The sequence below is a fragment of the Symphodus melops genome, assembly GCF_947650265.1.
Source record: "Symphodus melops genome assembly, chromosome: 22".
In the NCBI taxonomy this organism is placed as follows: Eukaryota; Metazoa; Chordata; class Actinopteri; order Labriformes; family Labridae; genus Symphodus; species Symphodus melops.
The window spans coordinates 8,879,322-8,895,868 of NC_136712.1; the positions used below are offsets into that span (position 1 = coordinate 8,879,322).

General features: G+C 42.1%; 2 protein-coding genes across 4 annotated transcripts; one reads left to right on the plus strand and one right to left on the minus strand.

The window, feature by feature from the left end:
* The first annotated feature begins 199 nt into the window (after positions 1 to 199).
* On the plus strand, positions 200 to 9,594 carry slc37a3 (solute carrier family 37 member 3). Of its 2 annotated transcripts, XM_079335810.1 has the most exons (15): positions 228 to 300; positions 1,600 to 1,670; positions 1,958 to 2,207; positions 3,065 to 3,179; positions 3,628 to 3,720; positions 3,964 to 4,047; positions 4,139 to 4,284; positions 4,631 to 4,727; positions 4,809 to 4,893; positions 5,928 to 6,130; positions 6,258 to 6,399; positions 6,904 to 7,005; positions 7,119 to 7,318; positions 7,530 to 7,595; positions 8,026 to 9,594. In XM_079335810.1, the coding sequence occupies exons 3-15, from the start codon at positions 2,131 to 2,133 to the stop codon at positions 8,116 to 8,118; spliced, it is 1,503 nt and encodes a 500-aa protein (XP_079191936.1). In that variant the 5' UTR covers positions 228 to 300; positions 1,600 to 1,670; positions 1,958 to 2,130; the 3' UTR covers positions 8,119 to 9,594. The 2 variants fall into 2 exon arrangements, with proteins under 2 accessions (XP_079191937.1, XP_079191936.1); XM_079335811.1 differs by lacking the exon at positions 1,600 to 1,670 and having other exon boundaries at positions 200 to 300.
* Positions 9,262 to 16,294, minus strand: cdkn1d (cyclin-dependent kinase inhibitor 1D). Of its 2 annotated transcripts, none has more exons than XM_079335812.1 (3): positions 16,019 to 16,294; positions 13,199 to 13,695; positions 9,262 to 12,821 (listed from the first exon to the last, which is right to left on the minus strand). In XM_079335812.1, exons 1-3 carry the CDS (start codon positions 16,027 to 16,029, stop codon positions 12,763 to 12,765), a joined length of 567 nt encoding a protein of 188 aa, XP_079191938.1. In that variant the 5' UTR covers positions 16,030 to 16,294; the 3' UTR covers positions 9,262 to 12,762. The 2 variants fall into 2 exon arrangements, with proteins under 2 accessions (XP_079191938.1, XP_079191939.1); XM_079335813.1 differs by lacking the exon at positions 16,019 to 16,294 and adding an exon at positions 15,559 to 15,943.
* Between the last annotated feature and the right edge of the window lie 253 nt (positions 16,295 to 16,547).

A 16,547-nucleotide genomic window follows, 5' to 3' on the forward strand; every position in this document is an offset into this window, starting at 1 on the left:
ATTTGGCGCAGCACATTTTGAACTGTGCAGATATCTTCCTGTAGCCAATGATAGGTCGGCTCCTCCAACAAGTGGTACAGTGACAGGTGAAAGCTGAGCAGTTGTCACTCAGACGCCACTGTCACTCTCCCAACAGTATCCCCCACCTGTCAGTCCACTCGTGCAATTCCACCCCTGTCCTGCTGGGGGCAACAGTGCGCCGCCATGCTCTTGTTGCGGGAAGCGACGGTCGTGTCACAGGAATCTACAGTAAACACGGGATTGTCTGCCACACCGAGAGCAAACTACAAGAGCAGAAAGGTAAGAAAACGCTGTCTTTTGCTTGTTTCTTCAGAGTATGAAACTATTAATGTCTGTTGTATGAAATATAAGTCGACTTTAAGGATTAATGGACCCGGAACTGACTATGTAAACAACCAAATAGCGTTATGTGCCTTGTCACTTTGTGAGGTGGAGATGGGCAGAAACAGCTTGTGTTGAAAGTGGCAAATACAGCCCTTTAAAAAAACACACACACAATTCTCGAGAAAATTCTTGAAAGACGAGGGGCCTATGTTGTATTAAAAGATAGGTTTGTCATCTATGAAGTAGCTAAATAATGTGGGTTTGCATACCAAACAGAGTTAATGTGAGAGGCACAATGTAGGCTAGGACTATTGATAGCGCTTATCATGCAAACATGTTCCTTTCATTTTGTCCTGCTGTATTTATTTTGGACAATATACAGCAACAGTCCCACCTTCTGTTTCTGTAGGGTAACTTGCTGACACACACCAATGGTGGAAACAGCACATTTGTTTTTACTGCAGTGCTTTGTTAAAAGACTCAAAGCTCAACAATCTGAAGCCTCTGAAATGTGAAGAGCTGCACATTTAAATTCACACTAAGGTGGTCTGTGTTTGCAAAAGCCTTGTCATAAGAAAGAAAGATTATGTTGCTGGTGCTTTGACAAAATGGTTCTTAACTTGTTCATTGAGGTGAAAGCTATTTCTGCCTTATACAATCCTGGGATGTTATGTTTTGATAGCATTTTCATTTCACCTCCACTCAGTACAGATGAAAGTGATAACAAGGATGCCCTGAACTGAAAACATGATGTGGTTATGAAATGTTTTACCAAGGAAGTGAAAGTAAAGCCGCTGTTCTCAAATGTTGTATTTTCTAACTGTTGTCTAAAACTAACCCCACTGATTGTTGTGCAAAAAAAAATGCAAGGGGAAAAAAAAAGATCCTTGACACTGATCACCGTATCACGGATCCATCTTAATTTTTTTATTTTTTTTTATTTAATATTAACTACTTTTACCCCTAAAAAAACATTTGTGCAATTTGATGGAAAACGGGAGCGATGGCTGTGAGGAATGCAGATTTTTAATTCAGGGGAAAAGGCAGCACCAATGTAGAATACTTAGTCTGTAGTAGAGGTACATCCCTGTAAAGCTGTGTTAACGTCATGAGCTGCTGGGTGAGGTGTAACACTTTCAGTGGCCCTCAGTCATACACTGGGCCCTTTGATATACATGTAGTGGCCAGACAACACCCAGCATTCAGCCCGAATGCTTCTATTTATACTATGGGTTGGTTTTTTTTGACTCGAAGGGGATGGATACTCTGAACAAGAAACTGCCTGTTGTAGCACAGGTATCATCCAGGACCGGCTCAATGAACAGGTAAAATGGTATTCATCACCTGGTGGTCACAGGAAACTCGGGCGGGTGAGGTCAAACTCGACGACCTTTCGAAAGGGAATTCTGCTCTTTCTGTTTTTGCGGGAAACACCTTTGGTCAAATTTAAAGCTGGGATGTGTGGCGGTGATAGTCACTGTGTGTGTGTCGGCATTTATTTCCAATACACTTCTCACAAACATGAACAGTACTGTTGTTTAATGGCATATGTAAGAATCAGTTTCATAAAACGGGACATAGTAACGCTGTTTTTCTAATTCCTTCTCTCCAGGCGACTTTGTTACTTTGTCCTCGTCCCGTCTGGCGTAGTGGGAAAATATAGCTGAGGACCCCCGCCCCCCCCCTCTCCCTGTCTTGTTGTCCCCCTGAAGACCTCCTCCACCACCACCACCTCCTTCTTCCTTGTCCTCCACCTCCATCTTCTTCCCTCCAGCCGCCCCTGTGATGCCTCCCTCGTGCTGTGGCTACCTGTCACAGTACACCCATCATCACCTGGTTGCCTTCCTCCTCACCTTCTTTAGGTAATGCAGATATCAAACCTACCTTAAAGATCTTCCTAGAAAAAAAAAAAAAAAAAACCTCCCCGGTTGGTTTGTAGATGACCCTGTGGTATGTTTTTTTTTTTTTTCTTTGTAAGGCTTTTGTGTTTTTTTTTTTGTTTTGCTGTTTATTGTGAAAGAAGCTGAAAGGGAAACATCCCAGGAGAGATGGGAAATTAGATCTCAGACATATTTGGTTGCAGTTTGAAAACAAACATCTCCTTACAGGCCATTTATAGTCTCAACCCCAAGAATACAGTTGCAGAAAAGTGAAATGTAGCCAGTAGAAAAATGCGTCTGAGCTGTGAAAGGTCCTCTGGAGCATGGTGAGATGAGGTCAAGTTAACTGAAACATTAGGTAATGATTTCCTACGGGAAGGTCAGGTGTGCTGCACGGACACTGAAGAGGAGCCGAATAGAACGAGGGAATGATCGGGAACATTTTCAGGAATCCTTTTAGAAGCTGAGAATCCAGAATGAGCGTCAAAAGCAGAGGAGAAAATATCAACGGAAATATTGTGTGGCCACCTGGTCAGTCCCTCGGCATGCGTTTGCTTCAGTCAGGTCTGTTAATCTTTAATTACTGTAGATTCGGTGTCACACGTCTGCAGCCTCGGCGTGACCTCGTGTCACAGTGCAGAGCAAAGTGCCGCCTGCAGCAGGAAGTTTGCACACAGGGCAAAATGCTGCTCAGCTAAATAAGGGAACTTTACCTCCTGCATGTGTTCGGTGAGCGTCCGCACCTGAAGACGACTAACAAGAACTTTAGGGGAAAATCCAAGGAATTGTCAGCGTGTAACATGTGCTGTTTTTAACCGTTCTGTTCTGTGTCTCTCCAGCTATGTGTTGCTGCACGCGTCCAGGAAAACCTTCAGCAATGTGAAAGTGAGCATCTCAGCCCAGTGGACGCCGTCCTTCCGGAATGACACCGCGTCTGCATACTCACCTGGCGAGGTAACTTCACTTCTTCTTCTTCATCATCAGAGAGTAAAAAAAAAAAATCACCAGGCCTGAATCAGCTAAGAATAATAAGAACTTTTTTTAATTGTAGGTATTTTATTCTGAAAGGAACCATGTGCGATATTAAATGTTTCCTTTTGATGCATTTTACCACACAAACAGTGTTTTGGTTACGGCCCCTCCGAAAAAGACAAGTAGCAGTTTGAATGGCTCATATGATTGGCCGTTGCTAGTTTGGAAATATTTGCAGTAATGGAGTTGCATGCACTGTCCCCTAAAAAACAAACAAAACAAAAATTTATTATTTTTTTAGGGCATCAGTTTAGCTCAGAGCTCAAGTCGAAAGCTCCAATAAGTAAATAAAAAAATAAACAGGCCCATTTAGGCATGAGTCTGAATGTGTGACTGTACTCATCGATGTGATTCTTCTGTCCTCTCTCAGACTTGGGAGGACAATCGCTTATTTGCGGATAAAGACCAGGCCACTCTGTTTCTGGGAGCTCTGGACTCCATCTTCCTGTTCTCATATGCAGTGGTGAGTTACAGCAATAAAAACAAAAAAAACAAGTATGACAATCACTATTTTATAGAGTGTCATGAGGAAATGAGCAGAAGTGACAGCAGCTGATTGGTGACGTGCAGAACCGTCATCGCGGTGGCCTCCAAAAACAAAAAGCAGATTAACTTTGAATGTGGAGCGAGCAGAGTTGCAGACTGAATCAGGCCTGTACGTTTCCAACGTGTGTGAGTGTGTGTTGTTGTTGTTGTTTGCACACAGGGTCTGTATCTGAGTGGCGTGGTTGGGGACAGAGTGAACCTGCGCTACCTGCTCTGCTTTGGCCTGTGTGGCTCTGCTGCAGTGGTGAGTACAAAAGACCTGGTGTCAGTGGTCGGCGCATTCACGCGACGTGTTGGATCACAGCTGTAGCTTTCGTGTGTGTGTGTGTTCGCAGGAGTTCGTGTTTGGCACTCTCACTGAATGGCTCAAAATCTACAACGTCTACCTGTACTGTGGCCTCTGGGTGCTGAATGGCCTCCTGCAGTCGGCCGTATGGCCCTGTGTGGTGGCCGTCATGGGAAACTGGTTCGGCAAGACTGGGTGGGTGACATTTCTTACACAGGCCTGACAGTGCCTCGTCTTCTCTTTCACAGTTTGGATGAGTTTTGATCCAAACTGCGACATCTATGCAGCCCAGAAATATTGAGCCAAGTCGTCGTGTGTCAAGTTTAGAAAGGGAAACGCCCACACTCGCACAATGACATCCATTCATCACCGCTGCCTCCAAACATAGACGCTCTTTAGACAGGACTTGCAAACAGAATTTGCTCTATTTTGACTGAAGTTGTAAATTCCTTAGTAGTGTTGTTTTTCCGAGACACAAATTATCCAAAATCGTATTTTTCTATTTCTATAAATCATAACTCAGCTATATTTTGTGTTCCAGTCGTGGCTTTGTGTTCGGCCTGTGGAGCGCTTGTGCGTCTGTAGGCAACATCCTGGGAGCCTTCCTGGCTTCGAGTGTACTCAAGTATGGATATGAGGTATGGAGCACGCTGTTTTATTAGCGTGGTGTTTAATGCTCCTCAATGCTTACGTGATGTACTCTGTGTCACTCTGTGCAGTATGCCTTCCTGGTGACCTCAGTGGTACAGTTTGCCGGCGGGGTGGTGGTGTTCTTCGGCCTTCTTACGTCCCCTAAAGAAGTTGGTAAGAACGCCGCATTTACATTTAAATACAGCAGAAAGCAAGTACAGTATGTGCTATCTGAATGTAACTCTGAGTCACTCACAAGTGTCGACAATGTGAGTGAGCGGCCTGAGTGCCGTCGGCTGTGTTGTTGTGATTAGGTTTACTTGGACAATAGCCGACTCCTCCCTCTCTGCAGATAGAAGTTTGTTTTGGTCAAGGACTAGAGTAAAGAAGAACAACAGAGCCTTCTCCCGTAGGCGCTTTTTTCCGACCACGTGTGCTAACAATAGCGTGCTGATACGACGCTCCAGCCGAGGACGGTTTGGTCCGCTTCCTGCGCTAAACTCCTCCATGGGAACGTGAGTTGGAGACGGTTTGGAGGTTTTGTTTTGTTGCTGGAAGAGAGCGGGTTTCAATTAAAAAAACAGAAAAAAAATTCAATTCGATTCAATTCGTGCTGTTGCTCAAGGGCGGCTTTTTCCAAAAAAAAAGTCGCACATCCTTCCTTTGAATTGACTGAAACTGAAATGAAGCATTCTCGAAATTGCTGCTCGGATCCTTTATCTGAAATGATTTATGATTATCTGATGTCGTATTTCACATTCTTGGCTCTTTTTTTTAACCCCACTTGAATTGTCCATGTCCAACCTGTGCCACACACACACAACACTTTACGTCTGATTCCCTTGACTCTTGGTTAAATTATTATTATTATTTTTTTTTTTTTTATATACTTTATTAATCCCGCAAGGGGAAATTCGGTTTTCACTCTGCATTAATGGAGAGGTCTCAGAGTGAGGGGGCTGCCCACAGAGAGCGCTCCAGAGCAGTTTTTGGGGTTCGGTGCCTTGCTCAGGGGCACCTCGGCAGTGCTCAGGAAGTGGACTGGCACCTCTCCAGCTACCAGACCAGTTTCCGGACTTGGTCCGTGCCGGGACTTGAACCGGCTACCCTCCGGTTCCCAACCCAAGTCCCTACAGACTGAGCTGCTGCCGCCCCATTTAATTGAACTCACCCCTGCTCAAATGTGTGTGTGTGTGTGTGTGTGTCAGGTTTATGCTTGGAGCCAGAGACTGGGCTCAGCCCGGTGGAGACGGACACAGACATCCACAGGCCTTTGATGAGCGACGAGGAGGATGATGTGGAGGTCTACGGCAGACCGTACCACTCGGTGACACAGCCCGATGAACCTCTGGAGGAGCCTCCAAAGGCCATCGGATTCTGCCAGGCGTTCTTTCTGCCTGGAGTGCTACCTGTGAGTCCACGTGTCACGAAAAAAAAAAAATATGAAGGGTTTTTGGTTGTTTTTTTTGAAACAGGAAGTGTCGCATGGATTCACGCGATACAAAGCAATATTGAGCCTGTCCCTGTTTGTGCTGCAGTATTCCCTGGCTTATGCGTGTCTGAAGCTGGTCAACTACTCCTTCTTCTTCTGGCTTCCTTTCTACCTGAGCAACAACTACGGCTGGAAGGAGGCCGAGGCCGACCGCTTGTCTGTGTGGTATGACGTCGGCGGAATCATCGGTGAGTGACACGCAAACTTCTTCTTTCGACTTCTTCTTTCACCCTTTTATAATGTCATCGCATCATCAAAGTGTCAGTATACTTGGGGTCGCCGGTGGCGCAGCGGCAGTGCGCGCGATCCCACGTATTGAGGCTCAGTCCTCGCGCGCGGGCGGCCCGGGTTCGCGTCCGGCCTGTGGCCCATTTCCCGCATGTCTCTCCCCACTCTCTCCCCCTTTCCGACTCTATCCACTGTCCTCCCTCTATAATAAAGGCATAAAAACGCCAAAAATAAATCTTTAAAAAAAAAAAAAAAAAAGTGTCAGTATACTTAAAAAAACAAATACAGATTAAAAACATGATCAAGTTAGTAAAGAAGTGCATTATGGGGTTTCTTTTTTAACAACAGTGCTTCATTTGATCGTAATAAGAGGAAGTTTACTCTACAGTAAACCTCCTTAGAGTTTGGACGTAAAAATGTTTTTTTTCTCATTTGTTTTTGTCGTTTGTTTTTCTTCCTCTCAGGTGGGACAGTTCAGGGTTTGATTTCTGACTTCATGGGAAAGAGATCTCCAGTGTTGGCTGTGAGTCTGGCTCTAGCCATGGGATCCCTGGTGGGATACAGCCGTGAGTATACTTTCTGCTGATAACAAGTTGATTGAGGGATCAAAAGAAAACGTAACAGTTGAGTTTTCTCCTCTCTCTCTCTCTCTTTTTTTTGTTGTCTTCTTTGTCCTCAGGATCACCAAATGACCAGGTGATAAACGCAGTGCTGCTGGCCACCACGGGCTTCTTCATCGGCGGGCCGTCTAACATGATCAGCTCGGCCATCTCCGCTGACCTCGGGAGGCAGGATGCCCTGAGGGGGAGTCGGGAGGCGCTGGCTACTGTGACGGGCATCGTGGACGGAACAGGAAGTATAGGAGCCGCCGGGGGACAGGTGAAAAACATTTCCCATGAAAAAGCGCTGATATACTGAAAGTCATACATTTAATATGTGATCCCAACACACATGAATATCTAAAAATCATTGTGCAACAATTAAGCGCTAAGAGTTTAAAGTATATGATTACTATGTCGAGTAAAGATGTATAATATGATGCTGAATCAAAGCATCCTTTAGACATTTTTAACCTCTGTTTTTCTTTTAGTACCTGGTGTCCCTGATTGAGAGCAGACTGGGCTGGACGAGTGTGTTCTACTTCTTCGTCGTCATGGTAAGAGGACTTCCTGAAAAATACAGTTGGCCATTTATTTTATTTTTTTCAAACTGCAGTTTGACTTGAGGAAATGACTAAAGCAAAAAAAAAACTGTTTAACTTCTAGCTAGCGCTCTCATCTACTACTTCCACCTGTAGAAACAATCATGTAGCCATACTTATTGATTGTTTTCTTTTTTTTTCGAACAAGCATGTACCTTACACAAAAATATTTTTTTTTAAAGCAAAAAAAAAAACATAACGTACATAAAACATACCTTTCAAAAAAAAAAAGTGAGTGGGAAGAAGTATAAACTTTTCCAAAGTTCCCACCCTTTAAGTCATTTCATGCATTAAACGTAATTAATCACCAACTCCCCCCCCCCCCAACCACACATGACCACACAACCCTTTTTGTAACTACGGTTTGCCTGTCATGATGTTACAGACAGCGGGCAGCATCGTATTCATCACTCCGCTGCTCTTCAAAGAGGTCCGAGCCATGTGGAGGGACAGAAGCGCGCTGCATCGCCAGCTATGAAGAACACAAGTACACAAGTACCGCAGGGCAGCTCCGAGACGCGTGAGTGGTGGAAAGATTTGGTGGAGGTTGTTTCTCACGCGCCGTGACTTTTGAGTATTTCGAACCAGCTTCAATACCTCCCACAACCACCGGGTGGCGTCTCGTTTCTACATCTGTGCACAGGACGAGTGAGAGTCCTCACTGAGGTTTGAAATATAAACCTACACTTTTTTTTTTGTTGCAGCGCCTGGTTAAAACAGGCGTTATAAAGGGAAGCTGGTGGTCAACCAGTGTGTGACGTTCAGGCCTTGTGAGGCCTTCGCAGAATGTACCGCTGTGTATATTTCTAAGATCTCACTGGATGTACAAACTGTTTAAAGTGCTGATGCTCTTAATTGAGGTCATCAGATTTTCGCCTCATAAATCAAGAGTTCTTAGCGTAAAGCTGAAGCAATTTGAGACGCTGACATCGCCTAAAGATTGTGAATAAATGATTGTGACGTAGAAATTCATGGTTGCCGTCATCAGCCTTCGAAGCCCTTGTAGATATGTACGATATGTTCATTGATGTACTGTTATATTGCACTGTAGTATTTTTTTGGAAGCTTTTAGGAAACGTTTTGAAGACTTTAATGAACCACTTAGATCTTAGACGCGCTTTAGGAAACTTTTATGGAATAACCACTTGATTTCTCTCGTGTACAGCTTTGTGTAATCAGGTTTACGAACTGTACTGTAAAGCATTCTGGGTACTAAATGAAGCGTGCCCATCATTCCTTTTTTTTCACTTTCCGTTCACGGGAATGTTTACACCTCAAGTTGTTGTTGTCTTAATTTACCAGAGTTCTCTTTGATAAAACACACACACACACACTGACAGAAAGACAACCTCCCGTTGTCTTCTTCTTCTTTACGCTGCCACACGTCTCAAACACATCGAAATGTAAACTGTATACTGACATTTGCAGAAGAAGAAACATTTTGCCTGTTTGTTGCAGATTTGCACTTTTTTTTTTTTTTAACTTGATTATGAATAAGTGTCTCATCATTGTGTGACTTTTAAAAAGCCAACAACACTTCTTTATATATACATATATATTGACGATATCATGATCAGGATTGGCTGCTCATTAGAAGAGAAACCTTCGATTCAGTAACATGTGTTTCCCTCTCCACTGGACTCTTTGGTCAGAAACTTGATTCAAAGGAAGATAGTTGAACTACAAGTGAAAAGAAAGAATGTCTGACACTACCAGCCACTGTTGTTAATTGCAAAATCAAAAGTTGCATGTCGATACGTACACTAGATCCCTCCTGTGAAGTGTTTCTGAACACTTCATGTTAACAGCAGGACTTCAACTTCTGGCGTCTTTAAATTTGCTAATGTACTGTACATTGAAATCTCTGTGAATGACGAACACTACCTGTGGTGTTTTTGTTGTATTTTTATTTGTGATTCATTTGAAATGAATGAAAGTTCCATTTTGCAATCTTTGTCGTGTTGCTACACATCATTATTTCATTGAAATCTTTTCTCTCAATATCCTCTTAACTAGTGGTATAGAGGAGCCTAAAAAGCAGGTAGCAGGTATACTCTTTATTTTTACCTAAAGTGTTTGATTTAGTGGTCCGCCCAGCAGAGGATAAAGCACCTCTGTCATGAACAGTCATATTTAAGACTACTCTTTTATATTTAGTCAGTCTGTATTAGCCAATTAGAGACAGAGTAAGGAGAGAGAGAGAGAGAGAGATTTTAGCCCTTTTTTAAGGTCACCGTCTCTATCGCTACCCGTCGGCCTTTTCATTGTAGTTGACTGGGAAATGCTTTTTAATAACCACCAGGGGGAGCTACGAGCTTGAGAAGAAATCCAAAGTTTGAGCCTTCTCCTCTTTGTCAATCCATGTTCATTTCGGAAAAAGAAACGACAGACCAGTATGTTGCGGTTTGTATCAGTCTTATTAACATTGTTTTATTCTGAGCACACCATAAAATCAACAACATGAAAGGCAACAGTGCACCAACAACCCAGCAATATAGCATTTGTCATACAAATATGAAAAAGGCTATGATTCTCATCCAATAGAAAATACACTATTTACATGTTGCCTGGATACACAAACCTCCTTTGAATTACAACAAAATTAAAACAAATGGTACTGAGAGATTATCATTCATTCATGCATATACCAAATCAAAAGTAAACAAACGCTACTCTTTGATATAGCTGCGACAGCTGATTAGGGAGCCGAGTTTGCTTGGACAGCGAGACACAAATGAGATCATCTTGACATGTATTAGTTTTGTTTTATTTCCTCTCCATGAGTTTGAGAAAGACTAACAAAGCTGGGAAGCAATAAACCAGCTTTATGAGTCTGATTGGAGGAGGGGAAAAAAAGGGATCAAATCTAAATGTCAAGAAATTCAAAGTCTGTTTCTCAGTCTTTTGTTGAAATTTATGTTGTAATGGTTTTTTTTTTTTTTATAACCATACAAAAATAGTTCTCGTCCACCTTGTTTTAAAGTAGTGCAAAGATATAGTTTTAGGGAAAACACAATTCGGTGGTTATAGCAGAACAAATGGGGAAATTTCAAATGATATCCCTACATCACAAATGAATGATATAAACTCAATAAGTTAATAAAGTTTCCTCTGAACAGGATGAAAAGACAGACACACAAACATATATAAGGTGACAAACAAGCAACATTTACCATTTTAAAATAGCCATGTGAGCTATTTTTAGAGCTGTGAAACACATTGAGTTAACAGGATTATGAACAACAGCTTTCATGCAGATTTTTCGCCCAGACTGAGGCGGTTTTGTTCAAAGAAAGAGAAACTGAGAGACTTTTAAAGGAGGCAGACAAAAGCCTGTCTGAGTCGCGGGCCACTTGTCTGTCTGGAGAAATCCTTTGATCCAGAAGGGGGTTCAGAGACATTTTGTCTTCAATGTTGGCTAATAAAAGTGTGTCCCTTTTCCTCATCCTCCCCCTCTGCCTTTTTCTGGGAAAAGTGAGGAGGGGGGGGGGGACAACCAACAAAAGCTCCCTCTGAGGCAGCACTGGAGTTTCCTCTGCTCTGACACTGTGACTTTTAGCTGATGTGAAACTTGACACAGGGTGTTGAACCTGGACAGCTTCTACCACAACATAATCATAAGTCCCTCCTTTGTTTCAGTCTCTCTTTCTCTCTTTCGTCTGTAGACATATATGTGCTGTTTCCCTGTATTACAGTTGCTGTAGATGATGAGGTAGTAAGAATGGATTATGGCTTTAATCCATATTTAAAAAAGAACACTTACTAATAACGGTTATGGTTAGAAAATCTGAACATACTTCAGATCTTTTCCACTCAAAACTAAAAACTCATACAATGAGCAATTTGAATTAACAATGTGTCTAGTTGAAAAGCAAGGCAATTACTTTTTGGTTCAACTGCCACAACTCTAACAACAGGCGATAAACCTCGAGATAAACAAACCAACGCGTTTACATTCGAACGCTTCTAAATGTACGCACACGATGCAAACATGTGAAGCAGCTCCACTCTTCAGGTAAAAAAGAAAGTGGAACCAAAAGTCTAGATTTCTCTGAGCTGAGGCAGTGATAAAACACTAGATTCCCTTCATGGAGGAAAGAAACAAAAAAATAAAATAAGAGTTGAAAATGCTACATTGTTACAAGCATGAAGCTGACAAAAACATACAGCTAAATAAGGTATGTTCTGGTCTGTGCCCCCCCTCCAAAATAAGAGAATGATTTTTAAAACCCCATTATGCAAATAATACAAAGCAAAAAAAGGAATAAAGTTGGTACGTATTTTGCTTTTTTTCTGATAGTGTAAATATTTCTGGTCATTACTTTTGAGCAGCAACGGTGGAGTGTATATCAGCCAAATAGACTTAAGAGTCTAACGCATTATTTAGGGGAAATGGCACAGGTTTCCACAAACACCTCATCTAACCTCATTTTAAGCATTGCTTGTCTTTTCTCTTTTTCGACGATGATTTAACATCAAGATTATCAAATAAATAGTAACATAAAAAACATTATTATAGCTGAGAATTTAAGTCACTATGGAATAGCCGCGACCGCATTACCTCATCGTTTAACCTCCACCGTTGACCTCTGACCTCTTACTAATCACAGTCACGTTGCCCTGGGTGAGCTTTTGACCCCTGACTAGAATCGTGCTTTCATAGCCCATGGGTGAGACCAAAGGCTAAGTGTTTTGTGAGGCCAAGAATAGTAACTCAGCAAATTAAAAAACGTCTTATGACTTAGCAAGAAGGAGGGAAAAAAAGACAGAGGACTGAGGTCAATTAGTATCCGTGGCCCTTTCAGAAGAAAATTAACCTCTTAAAACTAGAGCCTGTTTTCTGTTATTAAGAGTGCATTCAAAAAGATTCACAGTATAAAGCTGAAAAAACAGTATATAGTATTTAAAGGATGGATATAGCTTTTAAACAACCATTTGAGCATGATTAGCTAGCACTATGTTCGCTTTCTTGTGCTGAAAACAAAAGTATGTGTTGTCAGAATTGTTTTTAAGCCCACGCTACACAAACTTGTGAACAGTCTTTTACGAAATGCTACATATATACATTCGATATGCGACACATCGATGTGAGGTGTCATGATCTTCTGTTGGTTGTACTTCTCTACTGCCGAGAAGGTTGTTTGTGACGCATGAGCTTCCTCTTCTTCACCTTGAAGAAATCTACAGAGGGGAAAAAGACAAAATCAAGAAAATTAACTCCAGACAGTGATACATAAAATCTGTCTTAGTTGTTAGCAATCTCTGTCACACTATAATAGTAAATGTGAAGCTACAAACAGCAAGTTAGGCTAGCACAAAGAACACTTTTTATCTTGTTTGTTTAAGATGTGGGGGAAAAAAACAACAATCCTAAATAAAAACTAAATTAGTGCATTATAACATTTGTATCTGTGTAATGCTAAGCTAACAGCTAACTTACGTTATATGTATATACAAATGTGACTATGATGTCATCCCCTTTTTTCTAATTCTTTGCAAGACATGAAGAAGCACATTTCCTAAATGTTCATATAACTAAATATCGTCAGTGGACTGACCTGTGATAGAGGCCTGTTTGCGTTTGGATTGCAATTTGATTCGATAGCACCCTCTGGTGGTCACCTCCAGGTACTCATCTCCAGAACCTGATGAGCTGCTGGACGATGATCCGCTGCTGGACCCTGAGGATCCCTCGAGTGATGAAGCTGTCCGCCTTCTGTTGAATGGTTTCCTCACTGGTTTAACCGTGCTGTTGCGATAAAACGACGGCACGTCATGGCACTTCAGCTCCTCCCACTCAACATTGGCACCCTCTCCTGGCATTTCCTTCTGGAAATCAAAGTTCCAGCGCTTGTTGGCCACTTCAACACTCATGCAAAGTAGCCTCTGGAAGTCCCTCTGCAGCTGCTCGTGGTCTACAGGCCCAAAGAGGTTCCTCCGCACAGGCCCAACCTTCAACTTTAAGGCCTCGATGCCCCCCAGAAGTGAGCTCTCTGCATTCGATTCGGTCGCTTGTCTTGCTGTGGATGTTGATGGAGAGGCCATCTCTATGTCCCTTTTGGAGAAAAAAAAAACTCAGTGTTAGAAGAAGGGCAGAGGTTGGTTTGGCTCTGCTGGGCCTGCAGAGTTTCAATGAGGTGTGATCTGAACTTTTTTATGGATATAGATCACAGACAAAGCTAATAAGTGCTCAAACTTCCTTCCATGTACCAGCAGTACCTGCTCTCTCTTTGCTTTACGTGATTGAATACATGTGTGGCCTAAGCCACTGAGTAATTACTTCAGCAACAGGTCTGAACCAGCACCAAATAAATCTCTGACAAAATTCACACGCGGCCTGCCGTGTCGGAGTAAACGTGACTCTCAACCTGCTTCGGTGTGTCTGCCAGTCAAAGGTCACAAGTTAAGATCAGAAGGTCACTTGGAGAAAATGAAGGTTTACCACCTTTCCCAGCTGACATGTGCCGACTTTAATTAGAGCAGAACTGTTGAATTCTGGGTGTAATGTCCTACCCCGCGTTTCCAGCTTCATCTTTTCACAAACTGCACCGTCTCTGAGGTTCAGTTTAGCATGTAGGTGGATAGTAACCACAACCTTTGTTGGGCCTCTGGTTGACTCGGACTACTGAGCGCTTTATCAGCCGTATGGAGACCATGAGAGGTGTTGGGAGGAGCGGGAACTACAGCTGAGAGATAGAGGATTTCACTACTGATTCTGATACTGATACTAATACTTTACTCAACACAAGGTCAAAATGTTGTACTTTCCTGATCTTCAAAACTGCAATTTGAGAACAAATACCACAAAAATAAAGTATGGGACTAAGGCCGCTGCTCTGTCCAAAACCTAGACCTTAAAATTGTGTTCTTAAACTGCAGGTTCATCTTTATGAGTGCTTCTAAAAAAACACATTTCAAGTCAAAAATCTTAAAAGGGAGATTAAAAGAACAAAGAAAAACAGAGTTCAGTGTACTAATAAACACTTTTTAAAAAGCCTTAGAGAAGTAGGATGTTAGAAGGAAAAAAAAACACCCAAAAGGGACCAGACGGAGGGGGCTATTCGGAGAGAGAGAGGGGGGGGGGGGGGGTGTTGCGCAATAATCTGACATCCACAGAATAAAGAACAAGATCACAACGAGTCAAATAGTCTGTAATTTTACGATTTCTGTGTACTTAAAATGTGTTTTAAGGAAAATGTTCAAAATGTGTAGTTTTCCAAAAGTGCTCTGATAACTTTCAAAAACAGGTGTAAACACCACATCACTGTGACCTTCCTCGAAATTGCTACTCCTTAACAGCTGGATAAATATCTAAAGACTTGATTAAAAAAAAAAAAGTCAAAACTACGATCGCTTTCTTTGACCAGCTCGGAGTGAAAGTTGTTTGCGTCGAAAATGAAGTGGGCGCGGTATGCAGATCAGGTTTCCACTGTGCAGAAAAACACCGAGGAACCCCTTCTTCACAAGTACATCAACTAAACGACTACAGTCTATTTGGAAGTAACAGTTTCTGCAACCCAGACATATTGCATTACAATGACAAGCAAGACAACAACACACAAAAAAAAGTTAACTTTGAGACAGTAAAAATGGCTGAAAGTGTGCCAAAAAAAACTCCTGTGACGCACGCAGTCAAGCTCTGTGGATGTGGGTTAATGAGATGCGACACACAGCTTGTCAAAAAAAAGACACCACACTTAAAATACACATACAGGCCAAAACTAGACAAGTAGTTTGCTTAAGGACGCTAACAAACTTGTAGGTATTTAAGTTTACAAACATTTTAAAAGTATGTTAACAACACGCAAAGAGGTGCCACTTTCTTCAACCTTGTCTCAAAGCCTCAAATAAACCTTACAAATCGAGTGAATTAGAACAAAAAATAAATAATAAAAATAAATTCATTATTGCCTCTTACCATCAGCGTCAAGTTCTCAAAAGTTTTCAAAAGTGGAGTTTCAAGACTCTATCGTTTTTTCCCGCAAACTGGGCAGTTTATCCAGTCAGAGAATTGAACTCGCTCCTGACAGCTCCGTGGAAATAAACACGGTCACGTTGAACGTTTCAGGCGACACTACCCACTGGAGGGAGGTGCGTGTCCCCTTATCTGCGACTTGTTTGTTCAGGACTTATTAGAAGACTGTAAGACGTCCTACTGTAGGAGCCCGTCACGTGGTTCCCATCAAAAACAGTCACTCAAAAAACAACCATCTCATAAATTCTGACGACAGCAAACATAACAAAATCTACAAATGCATTGCCGCAAACGTGTGCAGAAATATATATATTAAAAAAAATGAAATAGTCAAAATAATGCAATGCATCTTGTTTTATTGTGTATGTTAAAGCGCCGGTAATGATAATAAAACATTTCTTACCCCGTTATCATGATGCTGAAAGAAGTTTCTCTCAGTTCTCAGTTTCGTCTCAGTTCTTGCACTCCAGCTCCCGCCTGTTGCTTCTGCACACTGTACTGCCCCTGTGCTCCACTTCTCAGTCAGAGTCGAGAAGTAGGTCAAATAACTTGGCAGTGGCGGCCATTTCCCTTCTCCCGCAAAATGTGACATAGATTCTCGTGTTAATGCTTGCGTCACGTTCTGTTTTGGCCCCCAGCCCACACCCTCCTGTCACGTTGAACTGCAACGTGACTGAACTACAGTAGGTCAAACAGCCCCGTTTTGACTTTATGTCCTCCAGATGTACCAAATCCCCTTTTGGACAGGCTTATACACATTTAGTTTTGTGAAGTGGAGAAAATCACCTCAGTGCGGTGATCATTGCATGTAAGACCAAGTTAAGAGGAAACACTGCTTTAAATACATTCATACCTGGAACAATTTCTTTGATTCTTTTTTTTTTTTTTTACCTCTTGAACTTTTCATAAACTTTAGCATCGTAGTCATAAAT

Excerpts from the sequence above, each read along its gene's own strand:
- slc37a3 (XM_079335811.1), top strand. The coding sequence starts at position 2,131 with ATGCCTCCCTCGTGCTGTGGCTACCTGTCACAGTACACCCATCATCAC. Across the intron at positions 6,400-6,903 it reads TGACGTCGGCGGAATCATCG|GTGGGACAGTTCAGGGTTTG; the intron begins GTGAGTGACACG and ends TCTTCCTCTCAG. Across the intron at positions 7,319-7,529 it reads TAGGAGCCGCCGGGGGACAG|TACCTGGTGTCCCTGATTGA; the intron begins GTGAAAAACATT and ends TTTTTCTTTTAG.
- cdkn1d (XM_079335812.1), bottom strand. Across the intron at positions 12,822-13,198 it reads CAAACAGGCCTCTATCACAG|ATTTCTTCAAGGTGAAGAAG; the intron begins GTCAGTCCACTG and ends TCCCCTCTGTAG.